The sequence below is a fragment of the Nerophis lumbriciformis genome, linkage group LG36 (genome assembly GCF_033978685.3).
Source record: "Nerophis lumbriciformis linkage group LG36, RoL_Nlum_v2.1, whole genome shotgun sequence".
Lineage (NCBI taxonomy): Eukaryota > Metazoa > Chordata > Actinopteri > Syngnathiformes > Syngnathidae > Nerophis > Nerophis lumbriciformis.
In genome coordinates this window covers 23531363-23547124 of record NC_084583.2, presented here as the reverse complement: position 1 = coordinate 23547124, position 15762 = coordinate 23531363, and the positions used below count along the sequence as shown (strand labels likewise).

At 40.7% G+C, this 15762-nt stretch overlaps 1 protein-coding gene across 1 annotated transcript in view; it reads right to left on the bottom strand.

The window, feature by feature from the left end:
* The window catches only part of ccnjl (cyclin J-like), a 116293-nt gene extending 102412 nt beyond the window's left edge, over nt 1–13881 (bottom strand). Inside the window, exons 1-2 of the mRNA XM_061930425.2 lie at nt 13592–13881; nt 900–1011 (exon numbers count right to left, since the gene is read on the bottom strand). Coding sequence (XP_061786409.1) covers nt 900–968 — 69 coding nt within the window. The 5' untranslated portion in view covers nt 969–1011; nt 13592–13881. The remainder of the gene's footprint in view (nt 1–899; nt 1012–13591) is intronic.
* Between the last annotated feature and the right edge of the window lie 1881 nt (nt 13882–15762).

The window sequence follows — 15762 nt, the reverse complement described above, 5'->3', positions numbered from 1 at the left end:
GACTGCGAACGGCGTGGGAACAATGGATGACCGAAGGCGAACACACATTCACTAAGACAGGGAGACAGCGCCGGACGACATACGCCAACATCTGCCAGTGGATCGTAAATGCCTGGGCGGATATTTCGGTCTCAACTGTGGTCCGAGCTTTCCGGAAGGCAGGATTCACGGAACTGCTGGAAAAACAACAGCGACACTGACTCTGATGACTTCGACGAGACGGAGCCGGCCATTTTGGATCCCGTAATTCGCCCAACTTTTTAATTCGGACACCGTAGGAGAAGAATTCGAGGGATTTATGAATGAAGAATAACTTCAGAAAGTGAGTGTTATGTTTATTTTGTGTGTTGTGACATTAACGTTCGAGCAACATTAAGTTATTGCTATTGCTCTGCACTATTTTGAATTTTACTATGTTTGTGATTGCACATTACCGTACATTTTGGGAGTGAACAGAGTTGTTAGAACGCTGGTTTTTAATATATTATTAAAGTTTAACTGACCTATCTGACTGTTTTTTTGACATTCCCTGTAGCGCAGTTAGATGCGGCTTATAACACGGGGCGGCTTATAGGTGGACAAAGTTTTGAAATATGCCGTTCATTGAAGGCGTGGCTTATAACACGGGGCGCCTTATGGTGCGGAAAATACGGTACCTTTGAGGCACTCAAAGCGCTTTGACACTATTTCCACATTCACACACACACACTCACACACTGATGGCGGGAGCTGCCATGCTAGGCCCTAACCACGACCCATCCTTGCTCAAGGGCACAACGGACATGACTAGGATGGCAGAAGCTAGGGATCGAACCAGGAACCCTCAAGTTGCTGGCACGCCGTCCCCCCGTGGCGGCCCTGGTTCTCTGGTAAGAACTGTTTCTGAGCGGCAGACTTACCTTGATGCGGAGGGATTGATGGATGTCTGCAGCTAGCTGTCCTTTCCACCATTGCAACTCCCTTTCCATTTTTTCCCATCCAGAGAAGACTTCCAGAATCGAGTTGTACCTCCTGAGAGACACAAGTGTTTGATTTTGTCATTCTGACATGGTTTATGAGACGTACATGTACTTCTCACAGGCATTATGTCTTTATAGGTAACAACTGAAAACCTCAATGGTATTTTAAAAAAAACCTTGGAATTTTTCACCAGTACATTTTAGGCACCTTACATTCGGTTTTTGATTTTCAAGCCATTTTGCACGTACCGTATTTTCCGCACTATAAGGCGCACCTAAAAACCACAAATTTTCTCAAAAGCTGACAGTGCGCCTTTTAACCCGGTGCGCTTTATATATGGATAAATATTAAGATTCATTTTCATAAAGTTTCGGTCTCGCAACTTCGGTAAACAGCCGCCATCTTTTTTCCCGGTAGAACAGGAAGCGCTTCTTCTTCTACGCAAGCAACCGCCAAGGTAAGCACCCGCCCCCATAGAACAGGAAGCGCTTCTTCTTCTACTGTAAGCAACCACCCGCCCGCGTAGAAGAAGAAAAAGCGCGCGGATATTACCGTACGTTTCATTTCCTTTGTGTGTTTACATCTGTAAAGACCACAAAATGGCTCCTACTAAGCGACAGGGATCCGGTTCATGAAAAGACGCAATCTCTCCATCCGCACACGGATTACTATTTCACAGCAACTGATATTCCTGTGAACCGCACTGTGGATACAACGGGAGCACGTACGGTGAATATTCGCACCACAGGGAATGAGAAGTCATCCTTCACTGTGGTTCTAGCTTGCCATGCTAATGGCCAGAAACTTCCACCCATGGTGATATTCAAAAGGAAGACCTTGCCAAAAGAGACCTTTCCAGCCGGCGTCATCATAAAAGCTAACTCGAAGGGATGGATGAAGAAAAGATGAGCGAGTGGTTAAGGTAAGTTTAAGTTTACGCGAAGAGGCCGGGTGGCTTTTTTCACGCAGCTCTGTCCATGTTGATATACGTATGTTTGTGATTGCACATTTGCGTACATTTTGGGAGTGAACAGAGTTGTTAGAACGCTGGTTTTTAATATATTATTAAAGTTTGACTGACCTATCTGACTGTTTTTTTGACATTCCTTTAGCGCAGTTAGATGCGGCTTACAACACGGGGCGGCTTATAGGTGGACAAAGTTTTGAAATATGCCGTTCATTGAAGGCGCGGCTTATAACCCAGGGCGCCTTATGGTGCGGAAAATACGGTATGTCAATCATCTGTTTGTGGAATGTGAGAGTGTACATGTGTTTTGGGAGGAGTTCAGAGATTGGCTGATTAAACACGGCTGTGGAGATGTCCCCATTCTCTATAGAAGAGAACAAATTTGGTATTTTTGATAACGACTGTAACATAGAAATGTTTGTCAACATTATTATGCTCCAGGCAAAAAAAATTCGGCATAAATGTCGATTTATGAAAGTAAGGCCTACATTTTCTAATTGGCTTAATGGGATACAATTCTCAATCAAATCTTGGAGAATGATTAAGAGTACAAAAGCCCTTAAATTTATATCCTTGTTAAAAACATTTAAAGTGATTTAAGTAGTCCTTTTTGTCATTTTTTTTCATATTTTTTAGTATTATTACCGTATTTTCCGCACTATAAGGCGCACCTAAAAACCACAAATTTTCTCAAAAGCTGACAGTGCGCCTTATAACCCGGTGCGCTTTATATATGGATTAATATTAAGATTAATTTTCATAAAGTTTCGGTCTCGTAACTTCGGTAAACAGCCGCCATCTTTTTCCCGGTAGAACAGGAAGCGCTTCTTCTTCTACTGTAAGCAACCACCCGCCCGCGTAGAAGAAGAAAAAGCGCGCGGATATTACCGTACGTTTCATTTCCTTTATGTGTTTACATCTGTAAAGACCACAAAATGGCTCCTACTAAGCGACAGGGATCCGGTTCATGAAAAGACGCAATCTCTCCATCCGCACACGGATTACTATTTCACAGCAACTGATATTCCTGTGAACCGCACTGTGGATACAACGGGAGCACGTACGGTGAATATTCGCACCACAGGGAATGAGAAGTCATCCTTCACTGTGGTTCTAGCTTGCCGTGCTAATGGCCAGAAACTTCCACCCATGGTGATATTCAAAAGGAAGACCTTGCCAAAAGAGACCTTTCCAGCCGGCGTCATCATAAAAGCTAACTCGAAGGGATGGATGAAGAAAAGATGAGCGAGTGGTTAAGGTAAGTTTAAGTTTACGCGAAGAGGCCGGGTGGCTTTTTTCACGCAGCTCTGTCCATGTTGATATACGTATGTTTGTGATTGCACATTTGCGTACATTTTGGGAGTGAACAGAGTTGTTAGAACGCTGGTTTTTAATATATTATTAAAGTTTGACTGACCTATCTGACTGTTTTTTTGACATTCCTTTAGCGCAGTTAGATGCGGCTTACAACACGGGGCGGCTTATAGGTGGACAAAGTTTTGAAATATGCCGTTCATTGAAGGCGCGGCTTATAACCCAGGGCGCCTTATGGTGCGGAAAATACGGTATGTCAATCATCTGTTTGTGGAATGTGAGAGTGTACGTGTGTTTTGGGAGGAGTTCAGAGATTGGCTGATTAAACACGGCTGTGGAGATGTCCCCATACTCTATAGAAGAGAACAAATTTGGTATTTTTGATAACGACTGTAACATAGAAATGTTTGTCAACATTATTATGCTCCAGGCAAAAAATTTTCGGCATAAATGTCGATTTATGAAAGTAAGGCCTACATTTTCTAATTGGCTTAATGGGATACAATTCTCAATCAAATCTTGGAGAATGATTAAGTGTACAAAAGCCCTTAAATTGATATCCTTGTTAAAAACATTTAAAGTGATTTAAGTAGTCCTTTTTGTAATTTTTTTCATATTTTTTAGTATTATTACCGTATTTTCCGCACTATAAGGCGCACCTAAAAACCACAAATTTTCTCAAAAGCTGACAGTGCGCCTTATAACCCGGTGCGCTTTATATATGGATTAATATTAAGATTCATTTTCATAAAGTTTCGGTCTCGTAACTACGGTAAACAGCTGCCATCTTTTTTCCCGGTAGAACAGGAAGCGCTTCTTCTTCTACTGTAAGCAACCACCCGCCCGCGTAGAAGAAGAAAAAGCGCGCGGATATTACCGTACGTTTCATTTCCTTTGTGTGTTTACATCTGTAAAGACCACAAAATGGCTCCTACTAAGCGACAGGGATCCGGTTCATGAAAAGACGCAATCTCTCCATCCGCACACGGATTACTATTTCACAGCAACTGATATTCCTGTGAACCGCACTGTGGATACAACGGGAGCACGTACGGTGAATATTCGCACCACAGGGAATGAGAAGTCATCCTTCACTGTGGTTCTAGCTTGCCGTGCTAATGGCCAGAAACTTCCACCCATGGTGATATTCAAAAGGAAGACCTTGCCAAAAGAGACCTTTCCAGCCGGCGTCATCATAAAAGCTAACTCGAAGGGATGGATGAAGAAAAGATGAGCGAGTGGTTAAGGGAAGTTTAAGTTTACGCGAAGAGGCCGGGTGGCTTTTTTCACGCAGCTCTGTCCATGTTGATATACGTATGTTTGTGATTGCACATTTGCGTACATTTTGGGAGTGAACAGAGTTGTTAGAACGCTGGTTTTTAATATATTATTAAAGTTTGACTGACCTATCTGACTGTTTTTTTGACATTCCTTTAGCACAGTTAGATGCGGCTTACAACACGGGGCGGCTTATAGGTGGACAAAGTTTTGAAATATGCCGTTCATTGAAGGCGCGGCTTATAACCCAGGGCGCCTTATGGTGCGGAAAATACGGTATGTCAATCATCTGTTTGTGGAATGTGAGAGTGTACATGTGTTTTGGGAGGAGTTCAGAGATTGGCTGATTAACACGGCTGTGGAGATGTCCCCATTCTCTATAGAAGAGAACAAATTTGGTATTTTGATAACGACTGTAACATAGAAATGTTTGTCAACATTATTATGCTCCAGGCAAAAAATTTTCGGCATAAATGTCGATTTATGAAAGTAAGGCCTACATTTTCTAATTGGCTTAATGGGTGACAATTCTCAATGAAATCTTGGAGAATGATTAAGAGTACAAAAGCCCTTAAATTGATATCCTTGTTAAAAACATTTAAAGTGATTTAAGTAGCCCTTTTTGCCTTTTTTTTTTCATATTTTTTAGTGTTATTACTCTCTGAATTTGCTTTTTGTTTTCTTTCCTTGATGTTGAAAGTGCCTTGACTTTTTGTGTGAGTTATAAATGTATGTTTGTTGTTCAATACAAAATAAAAAACATTTAAATATAAACGTAATAAAAGAGTGTGAATGGTATCTGTCTATCTGTGTTGGCGACTTGTCCAGGGTCTAAACCGCCTTCTGCCCGAATGCAGCTGAGATAGGCTCCAGCCCTCCCCCAAAAAGGGACAAGCGGTAGAAAATGGATGGATAGGTAGCCCTTTTTGTCTTTTTTTTTTCATATTTTTTTAGTATTTTTTAGTATTATTACTCTCTGTATTTGCTTTTGATTTCTTTCCTTGATGTTGAAAGTGCCTTGACTTTTTGTGTGAGTTATAAATGTATGTTTGTCGTTGAATACAAAATAAAAACATTTAAAAATAAACATAATAAAAGAGTGTGAATGGTATCTGTCTATCTGTGTTGGCGACTTGTCCAGGGTGTACGCCGCCTTCCGCCCGAATGCAGCTGAGATAGGCTCCAGCACCCCTCCCGCCACTCCAAAAGGGACAAGCGGTAGAAAATGGATGGATAGGTAGCCCTTTTTGTCTTTTTTTTTTTCAGATTTTTTTAGTATTTTTTAGTGTTATTACTCTCTGCATTTGCTTTTGTTTTCTTTCCTTGATGTTGAACTTTTGTGTGAGTTATAAATGTATGTTTGTTGTTCAATACAAAATAAAAACATTTAAAAACAAACATAATAAAAGAGTGTGAATGTTGTCTGTCTATCTGTGTTGGCCCTGCGGTGAGGTGGCGACTTGTCCAGGGTCTAAACCGCCTTCTGCCCGAATGCAGCTGAGATAGGCTCCAGCACCCCCTCCCCTCCCCAAAAGGAACAAGCTGTAAAAAATGGATGGATAGGTAGCCCTTTTTGTCTTTTTTTTTTCATATTTTTTAGTATTATTACTCTCTGCATTTGCTTTTGTTTTCTTTCCTTGATGTTGAACTTTTGTGTGAGTTATAAATGTATGTTTGTCGTTAAATACAAAATAAAAGCATTTAAAAATAAACATAATAAAAGAGTGTGAATGTTGTTTGTCTATCTGTGTTGGCCCTGCGATGAGGTGGCGACTTGTCCAGGGTGTACCCCGCCTTCTGCCCGAATGCAGCTGAGATAGGCTCCAGTCCCCGTCCCCCCCCCCCCCCCCACAAGCTGTAGAAAATGGATGGATAGGTAGCCCTTTTTGTCTTATTCTTTTCATATTTTTTAGTATTATTACTCTCTGCATTTGCTTTTTGTTTTCTTTCCTTGATGTTGAAAGTGCCTTGACTTTTTGTGTGAGTTATAAATGTATGTTTGTTGTTCAATACAAAATAAAAACATTTAAAAATAAACATAATAAAAGAGTGTGAATGTTGTCTGTCTATCTGTGTTGGCCCTGCGATGAGGTGGCGACTTGTCCAGGGTGTACCCCGCCTTCCACCCGAATGCAGCTGAGATAGGCTCCAGCACCCCTCCCGCCACCCCAAAAGGGACAAGCGGTGGATGGATAGGTAGCCTTTTTTGTCTTTTTTTTCATATTTTTTTAGTATTTTAGTAATTTCTGCATTTGCTTTTGACTTCTTTCCTTGATGTTGAAAGTGCCTTGACTTTTTGTGTGAGTTATAAATGTATGTTTAAACAACATTTAAAAACTAGGTCTAAGTCAGACCTACATAAAGGTTTTTGTTTAATGTCTCTCCGACCTTTCTAGTGGGAGTTACAGGCAGTCTAGTTTTTTCTCTTTCTAGGGGGCGCTAGAGCGCAATTTTGAGTTTTGTGGTTCGGTTTTTTTATTAAAAGGCAATTTTCGCAGGTCCTGATGTGTGGGTCAAATATGGTGAGTCAAATTACAGCTCAAAGAGGCGGTCGGTATAATATTAATAAAGAATAATAATAAAACCTTACAAATTCAATAGGTCCTTATGTCCCATTGCAAAAGGACTCCCGTTGGGATTCCTTTTACAATGGGCCATGCGGGCCCTAATAAACGTAATAAAAGAGTGTGAATGTTGTCTGTCTATCTGTGATGGCGACTTGTCCAGGGTGTACGCCGCCTTCCGCTCGAATGCAGCTGAGATAGGCTCCAGCACCCCTCCCACCACCCCAAAAGGGACAAGCGGTGGATGGATAGGTAGCCTTTTTTTTCATATTTTTTTAGTATTTTTTAGTATTTTAGTAATTTCTGCATTTGCTTTTGATTTCTTTCCTTGATGTTGAAAGTGCCTTGACTTTTTGTGTGAGTTATAAATGTATGTTTAAACAACATTTAAAAACTAGGTCTAAGTCAGACCTACATAAAGGTTGTTGTTTAATGTCTCTCCGACCTTTCTAGTGGGAGTTACAGGCAGTCTAGTTTTTTTTTCTTCTATGGGGCGCTAGAGCGCAATTTTGAGTTTTGTGGTTCGGTTTTTTTATTAAAAGGCAATTTTGATGTGTGGGTCAAATATGGTGAGTTTTGAAGCATGTTAAGTGGGTCAAATTACAGCTCAAAGAGGCGGTCGGTATAATAATAATAAAGAATAATAATAAAACCTTACAAATTCAATAGGTCCTTATGTCCCATTGTAAAAGGACTCCCGTTGGGATTCCTTTTACAATGGGCCATGCGGGCCCTAATAAACGTAATAAAAGAGTGTGAATGTTGTCTGTCTATCTGTGATTGCGACTTGTCCAGGGTGTATCCCGCCTTCCGCTCGAATGCAGCTGAAAAAGGCTCCAGCACCCCCCGCCACCCCAAAAGGGACAAGCGGTAGAAAAGGGATGGATAGGTAGCCCTTTTTGTCTTATTTTTTTCATATTTGTTAGTATTATTACTCTCTGCATTTGCTTTTGATTTCTTTCCTTGATGTTGAAAGTGCCTTGACTTTTTGTGTGAGTTATAAATGTATGTTTGTTGTTCAATACAAAATAAATACATTTAAAAACAAACATAATAAAAGAGTGTGAATGTTATCTGTCTATCTGTGTTGGCGACTTGTCCAGGGTGTATGCCGCCTTCCGCCCGAATGCAGCTGAGATAGGCTCCAGCCCCCCCCCCCCCCCAAAAAAGGGACAAGCGGTAGAAAATGGATGGATAGGTAGCCCTTTTTGTCTTTTTTTTCATATTTTTTTAGTATTTTTTAGTATTATTACTCTCTGCATTTGCTTTTGATTTCTTTCCTTGATGTTGAAAGTGCCTTGACTTTTTGTGTGAGTTATAAATGTATGTTTGTTGTTCAATACAAAATAAAAACATTTAAAAACAAACATAATAAAAGACTGTGAATTTTGTCTGTCTATCTGTGTTGGCCCTGCGATGAGATGGCGACTTGTCCAGGGTGTACCCCGCCTTCCACCCGAATGCAGCTGAGATAGGCTCCAGTACCCCTCCCGCCACCCCAAAAGGGACAAGCGGTGGATGGATAGGTAGCCTTTTTTGTCTTTTTTTTCATATTTTTTTAGTATTTTAGTAATTTCTGCATTTGCTTTTGATTTCTTTCCTTGATGTTAAAAGTGCCTTGACTTTTTGTGTGAGTTATAAATGTATGTTTAAACAACATTTAAAAACTAGGTCTAAGTCAGACCTACATAAAGGTTTTTGTTTAATGTCTCTCCGACCTTTCTAGTGGGAGTTACAGGCAGTCTAGTTTTTTTTCTTCTAGGGGGCGCTAGAGCGCAATTTTGAGTTTTGTGGTTCGGTTTTTTTATTAAAAGGCAATTTTCGCAGGTCCTGATGTGTGGGTCAAATATGGTGAGTCAAATTACAGCTCAAAGAGGCGGTCGGTATAATAATAATAAAGAATAATAATAAAACCTTACAAATTCAATAGGTCCTTATGTCCCATTGCAAAAGGACTCCCGATGGGATTCCTTTTACAATGGGCCATGCGGGCCCTAATAAACGTAATAAAAGAGTGTGAATGTTGTCTGTCTATCTGTGATGGCGACTTGTCCAGGGTGTACGCAGCCTTCCGCTCGAATGCAGCTGAAAAAGGCTCCAGCACCCCCCGCCACCCCAAAAGGGAAAAGCGGTAAAAAAAATGGATGGATAGGTAGCCCTTTTTGTCTTTTTTTTCATATTTTTTAGTATTATTACTCTCTGCATTTGCTTTTGATTTCTTTCCTTGATGTTGAAAGTGCCTTGACTTTTTGTGTGAGTTATAAATGTATGTTTGTCGTTAAATACAAAATAAAAACATTTAAAAATAAACGTAATAAAAGTGTGAATGTTGTCTGTCTATCTGTGTTGGCGACTTGTCCAGGGTGTACCCCACCTTTTGCCCGAATGCAGCTGAGATAGGCTCCAGCCCCCCCCCCCCCCCCCCCAAAAAAGGGACAAGCGGTAGAAAATGGATGGATAGGTAGCCCTTTTTGTCTTTTTTTTCCATATTTTTTTAGTATTTTTTAGTATTATTACTCTCTACATTTGCTTTTGATTTCTTTCCTTGATGTTGAAAGTGCCTTGACTTTTTGTGTGAGTTATAAATGTATGTTTGTTGTTCAATACAAAATAAATACATTTAAAAACAAACATAATAAAAGAGTGTGAATGTTGTCTGTCTTATCTGTGTTGGCCCTGCGATGAGGTGGCGACTTGTCCAGGGTCTAAACCGCCTTCTGCCCGAATGCAGCTGAGATAGGCTCCAGCAACCCCCCCCCTCCCGCCACCCCAAAAGGGACAAGCGGTAGAAAATGGATGGATAGGTAGCCCTTTTTGTCTTATTTTTTTCATATTTGTTAGTATTATTACTCTCTGCATTTGCTTTTTGATTTCTTTCCTTGATGTTGAAAGTGCCTTGACTTTTTGTGTGAGTTATAAATGTATGTTTGTTGTTCAATACAAAATAAAAACATTTAAAAATAAACATAATAAAAGAGTGTGAATGGTATCTGTCTATCTGTGTTGGCGACTTGTCCAGGGTGTACGCCGCCTTCCGCCCGAATGCAGCTGAGATAGGCTCCGGCACCCCCCCCCACCCCCAAAGGGACAAGCGGTAGGAAATGGATGGATAGGTAGCCCTTATTGTCTTTTTTTTTTCAGATTTTTTTCGTATTTTTTAGTATTATTACTCTCTGCATTTGCTTTTGATTTCTTTCCTTGATGTTGAAAGTGCCTTGACTTTTTGTGTGAGTTATAAATGTATGTTTGTTGTTCAATACAAAATAAAAACATTTAAAAATAAACATAATAAAAGAGTGTGAATGTTGTCTGTCTTATCTGTGTTGGCCCTGCGATGAGGTGGCGACTTGTCCAGGGTCTAAACCACCTTCTGCCCGAATGCAGCTGAGATAGGCTCCGGCACCCCTCCCGCCACCCCAAAAGGGACAAGCGGTGGATGGATAGGTAGCCTTTTTTGTCTTGTTTTTCATATTTTTTTAGTATTTTAGTAATTTCTGCATTTGCTTTTGATTTATTTCCTTGATGTTGAAAGTGCCTTGACTTTTTGTGTGAGTTATAAATGTATGTTTAAACAACATTTAAAAACTAGGTCTAAGTCAGACCTACATAAAGGTTTTTGTTTAATGTCTCTCCGACCTTTCTAGTGGGAGTTACAGGCAGTCTAGTTTTTTTTTTTTCTAGGGGGCGCTAGAGCGCAATTTTGAGTTTTGTGGTTCGGTTTTTTTATTAAAAGGCAATTTTCGCAGGTCCTGATGTGTGGGTCAAATATGGTGAGTCAAATTACAGCTCAAAGAGGCGGTCGGTATAATAATAATAAAGAATAATAATAAAACCTTACAAATTCAATAGGTCCTTATGTCCCATTGCAAAAGGACTCCCGTTGGGATTCCTTTTACAATGGGCCATGCGGGCCCTAATAAATGTAATAAAAGAGTGTGAATGTTGTCTGTCTATCTGTGATCTGTGTTGGCGACTTGTCCAGGGTGTACGCCGCCTTCCGCTCGAATGCAGCTGAAAAAGGCTCCAGCACACCCCCGCCACCCCAAAAGGGACAAGCGGTAAAAAATGGATGGATAGGTAGCCCTTTTTGTCTTTTGTTTTTTCATATTTGTTAGTATTATTACTCTCTGCATTTGCTTTTGATTTCTTTCCTTGATGTTGAAAGTGCCTTGACTTTTTGTGTGAGTTATAAATGTATGTTTGTTGTTCAATACAAAATAAAAACATTTAAAAACAAACGTAATAAAAGAGTGTGAATGTTGTCTGTCTATCTGTGATCTGTGTTAGCGACTTGTCCAGGGTGTACCCCGCCTTCCGCTCGAATGCAGCTGAAAAAGGCTCCAGCACCCCTCCCGCCACCCCAAAAGGGACAAGCGGTAAAAATGGATGGATAGGTAGCCCTTTTTGTCTTTTTTTTCATATTTTTTAGTATTATTACTCTCTGCATTTGCTTTTGATTTCTTTCCTTGATGTTGAAAGTGCCTTGACTTTTTGTGTGAGTTATAAATGTATGTTTGTTGTTCAATACAAAATAAAAACATTTAAAAATAAACATAATAAAAGAGTGTGAATGGTATCTGTCTATCTGTGTTGGCGACTTGTCCAGGGTGTACGCCGCCTTCCGCCCGAATGCAGCTGAGATAGGCTCCGGCACCCCCCCCCCACCCCCAAAGGGACAAGCGGTAGGAAATGGATGGATAGGTAGCCCTTATTGTCTTTTTTTTTTCAGATTTTTTTCGTATTTTTTAGTATTATTACTCTCTGCATTTGCTTTTGTTTTCTTTCCTTGATGTTGAACTTTTGTGTGAGTTATAAATGTATGTTTGTTGTTCAATACAAAATAAAAACATTTAAAAATAAACGTAATGAAAGAGTGTGAATGTTGTCTGTCTATCTGTGTTGGCCCTGCGATGAGGTGGCGACTTGTCCAGGGTGTACCCCGCCTTCCACCCGAATGCAGCTGAGATAGGCTCCAGCACCCCTCCCGCCACCCCAAAAGGGACAAGCGGTGGATGGATAGGTAGCCTTTTTTGTCTTTTTTTTCATATTTTTTTAGTATTTTTTAGTATTTTAGTAATTTCTGCATTTGCTTTTGATTTCTTTCCTTGATGTTGAAAGTGCCTTGACTTTTTGTGTGAGTTATAAATGTATGTTTAAACAACATTTAAAAACTAGGTCTAAGTCAGACCTACATAAAGGTTTTTGTTTAATGTCTCTCCGACCTTTCTAGTGGGAGTTACAGGCAGTCTAGGTTTTTTTTTTCTAGGGGGCGCTAGAGCGCAATTTTGAGTTTTGTGGTTCGTTTTTTTTATTAAAAGGCAATTTTCGCAGGTCCTGATGTGTGGGTCAAATATGGTGAGTCAAATTACAGCTCAAAGAGGCGGTCGGTATAATAATAATAAAGAATAATAATAAAACCTTACAAATTCAATAGGTCCTTATGTCCCATTGCAAAAGGACTCCCGTTGGGATTCCTTTTACAATGGGCCATGCGGGCCCTAATAAACGTAATAAAAGAGTGTGAATGTTGTCTGTCTATCTGTGATCTGTGTTGGCGACTTGTCCAGGGTGTACCCCGCCTTCCGCTCGAATGCAGCTGAAAAAGGCTCCAGCACCCCCCGCCACCCCAAAAGGGACAAGCGGTAAAAAATGGATGGATAAGTAGCCCTTTTTGTCTTTTTTTTCTTCATATTTTTTAGTATTATTACTCTCTGCATTTGCTTTTGATTTCTTTCCTTGATGTTGAAAGTGCCTTGACTTTTTGTGTGAGTTATAAATGTATGTTTGTTGTTCAATACAAAATAAAAAACACTTAAAAATAAACGTAATAAAAGAGCGTGAATGTTGTCTGTCTATCTGTGATCTGTGTTGGCGACTTGTCCAGGGTGTACCCCGCCTTCCGCTCGAATGCAGCTGAAAAAGGCTCCAGCACCCCCCGCCACCCTAAAAGGGACAAGCGGTAAAAAATGGATGGATAGGTAGCCCTTTTTGTTTTTTTGTTTTTCATATTTTTTTGTATTATTACTCTCTGCATTTGCTTTTGATTTCTTTCCTTGATGTTGAAAGTGCCTTGACTTTTTGTGTGAGTTATAAATGTATGTTTGTTGTTCAATTAAAATAAAAAAAATATTTAAAATAATAAAAAGTGTTGCGTTTGTGTTTATCGGCCACCGTAATTTCGGATAAATATTGGTGACATTTTACTATAATTTTTGTATGTATTTATTTCCGATAAAAACTATATTTTTGCCATTTCCTGTGCTGGGGAATTTAAATGTGTAGTTGAAGTAAAAAGCGGACTTATAAGCAGTGACGGACGGAACTATGTTCTCATTAGTAGCTATTTCCAACATGTTAGCATCATGAGAAGCTACTCAAGTTAAAAGACTACAGAAATGAATAAAACACCGCGTTGTTATCTTACAAAGCAGCACGACTCGAACACGGCCGAGTTGCGGTTTGAAAGAACAAAGTGTAAAAAGTGAAGTTTATCAAACGTGCCACTTACCGCCGCGACGGCGATGCCCGCAGACCTCTTTGTCTCAGTCCGACATCCTGACCGAGACGACTCCGCTACGGCGTAACTTTGAGGGGAAAAGCCCTCTTTTTTTTTTTTTTTTGGTAGGAAAAAAAAAAAAAAAAAAAGGCCGGTTAGGAGAACTTTAACCAGTCAGCGCAAACGCCGCTGACGCCGAATCCAAGCATCAGCACGTTTCGCCCGCTTTGTTTGGACTTTTTCTCGGTGCTTTTCTCCCGGCTGCTACAAAGTGACTCGCTCGGCTGCACCAGCTGCTGCTGCTGTAGCGGGAGGCTCGTGCGCTTCACTGTCCTTGAAGAGCTGGGAGTTGTAGTCCTTTTAGCGAGTCTGCCTTTGGACTACAAGTGGCTGTTTAACAACAGTGTGTGTCCTTGAAGAGTTGGGAGTTGTAGTCCTTTTAGCGAGTCTGCCTTTGGACTACAAGTGGCTGTTCAACAACAGTGTGTCCTTGAAGAGTTGGGAGTTGTAGTCCTTTTAGCGAGTCTGCCTTTGGACTACAAGTGGCTGTTCAACAACAGTGTGTGTCCTTGAAGAGTTGGGAGTTGTAGTCCTTAAAGAGTTGGGAGTTGTAGTCCTTTTTCCGAGTCTGCCTTTGGACTACAAGTGGCTGTTCAACAACAGTGTGTGTCCTTGAAGAGTTGGGAGTTGTAGTCCTTTTAGCGAGTGTGCCTTTGGACTACAAGTGGCTGTTCAACAACAGTGTGTGTCCTTGAAGAGTTGGGAGTTGTAGTCCTTTTAGCGAGTCTGCTTTTAAACTACAAGTGGCTGTTCAACAACAGTGTGTGTCCTTGAAGAGTTGGGAGTTGTAGTCCTTTTAGCGAGTCTGCCTTTGGACTACAAGTGGCTGTTCAACAACAGTGTGTCCTTGAAGAGTTGGGAGTTGTAGTCCTTTTAGCGAGTCTGCCTTTGGACTACAAGTGGCTGTTCAACAACAGTGTGTGTCCTTGAAGAGTTGGGAGTTGTAGTCCTTAAAGAGTTGGGAGTTGTAGTCCTTTTTCCGAGTCTGCCTTTGGACTACAAGTGGCTGTTCAACAACAGTGTGTGTCCTTGAAGAGTTGGGAGTTGTAGTCCTTTTAGCGAGTGTGCCTTTGGACTACAAGTGGCTGTTCAACAACAGTGTGTGTCCTTGAAGAGTTGGGAGTTGTAGTCCTTTTAGCGAGTCTGCTTTTAAACTACAAGTGGCTGTTCAACAACAGTGTGTGTCCTTGAAGAGTTGGGAGTTGTAGTCCTTTTAGCGAGTCTGCCTTTGGACTACAAGTGGCTGTTCAACAACAGTGTGTGTCCTTGAAGAGTTGGGAGTTGTAGTCCTTTTAGCGAGTCTGCCTTTAAACTACAAGTGGCTGTTCAACAACAGCCATGCTTTGCCAACGTTTTGTGTCAAAGCAGGGCCGGCCCGTGGCATAGGCCGTATAGGCAAATGCTAAGGGCGCCGTCCATCAGGGGGCGCCACGCCAGTGCCACAAATGTTGGAAAAAAAAAAGAAAAAAAAAAGTTGGTACTATTATTTCTAAATACAAAAAATAATCCCACGTTACTTAAAATGCAAAGTAAAGCCTATTTAATAGAAATATTATTTGTTACAACATCCATTCCATCATTTAATTCCACATACTGATATGCTAAAAGTTCTAAGTGTTGTACGTGCATATAAATGTTTGTATTAGATCTTTTAAGCAGGTGTTTTTTGTTTACATTGTTATTGCCTTCTGGTTAGCTAATGTTTGCCCTGCAGGTAATAGTCACTTTTCCACCCCTTTATATATTAGGTATAGTTGTAAGTAAAAAAAAAAAGGTCAAAGACAAAGCTATTTGGGTTCTTGTGAGTATATACACTTCACTGCCGATGTGGGGGGGCGCCACCTAAAATCTTGCCTAGGGCGCCAGATTGGTTAGGGCCGGGCCTGCTTGAAGGGTTGGGAGTTGTAGTCCTATTAGCGAGTCTGTCTTTGGACTACAAGTGGCTGTTCAACAACAGTGTGTGTCCTTAAAGAGTTGGGAGTTGTAGTCCTTTTACCGAGTCTGCCTTTTGGACTACAAGTGGCTGTTCAACAACAGTGTGTGTCCTTGAAGAGTTGGGAGTTGTAGTCCTTTTACCGAGTCTGCCTTTTGGACTACAAGTGGCTGTTCAACAACAGTGTGTG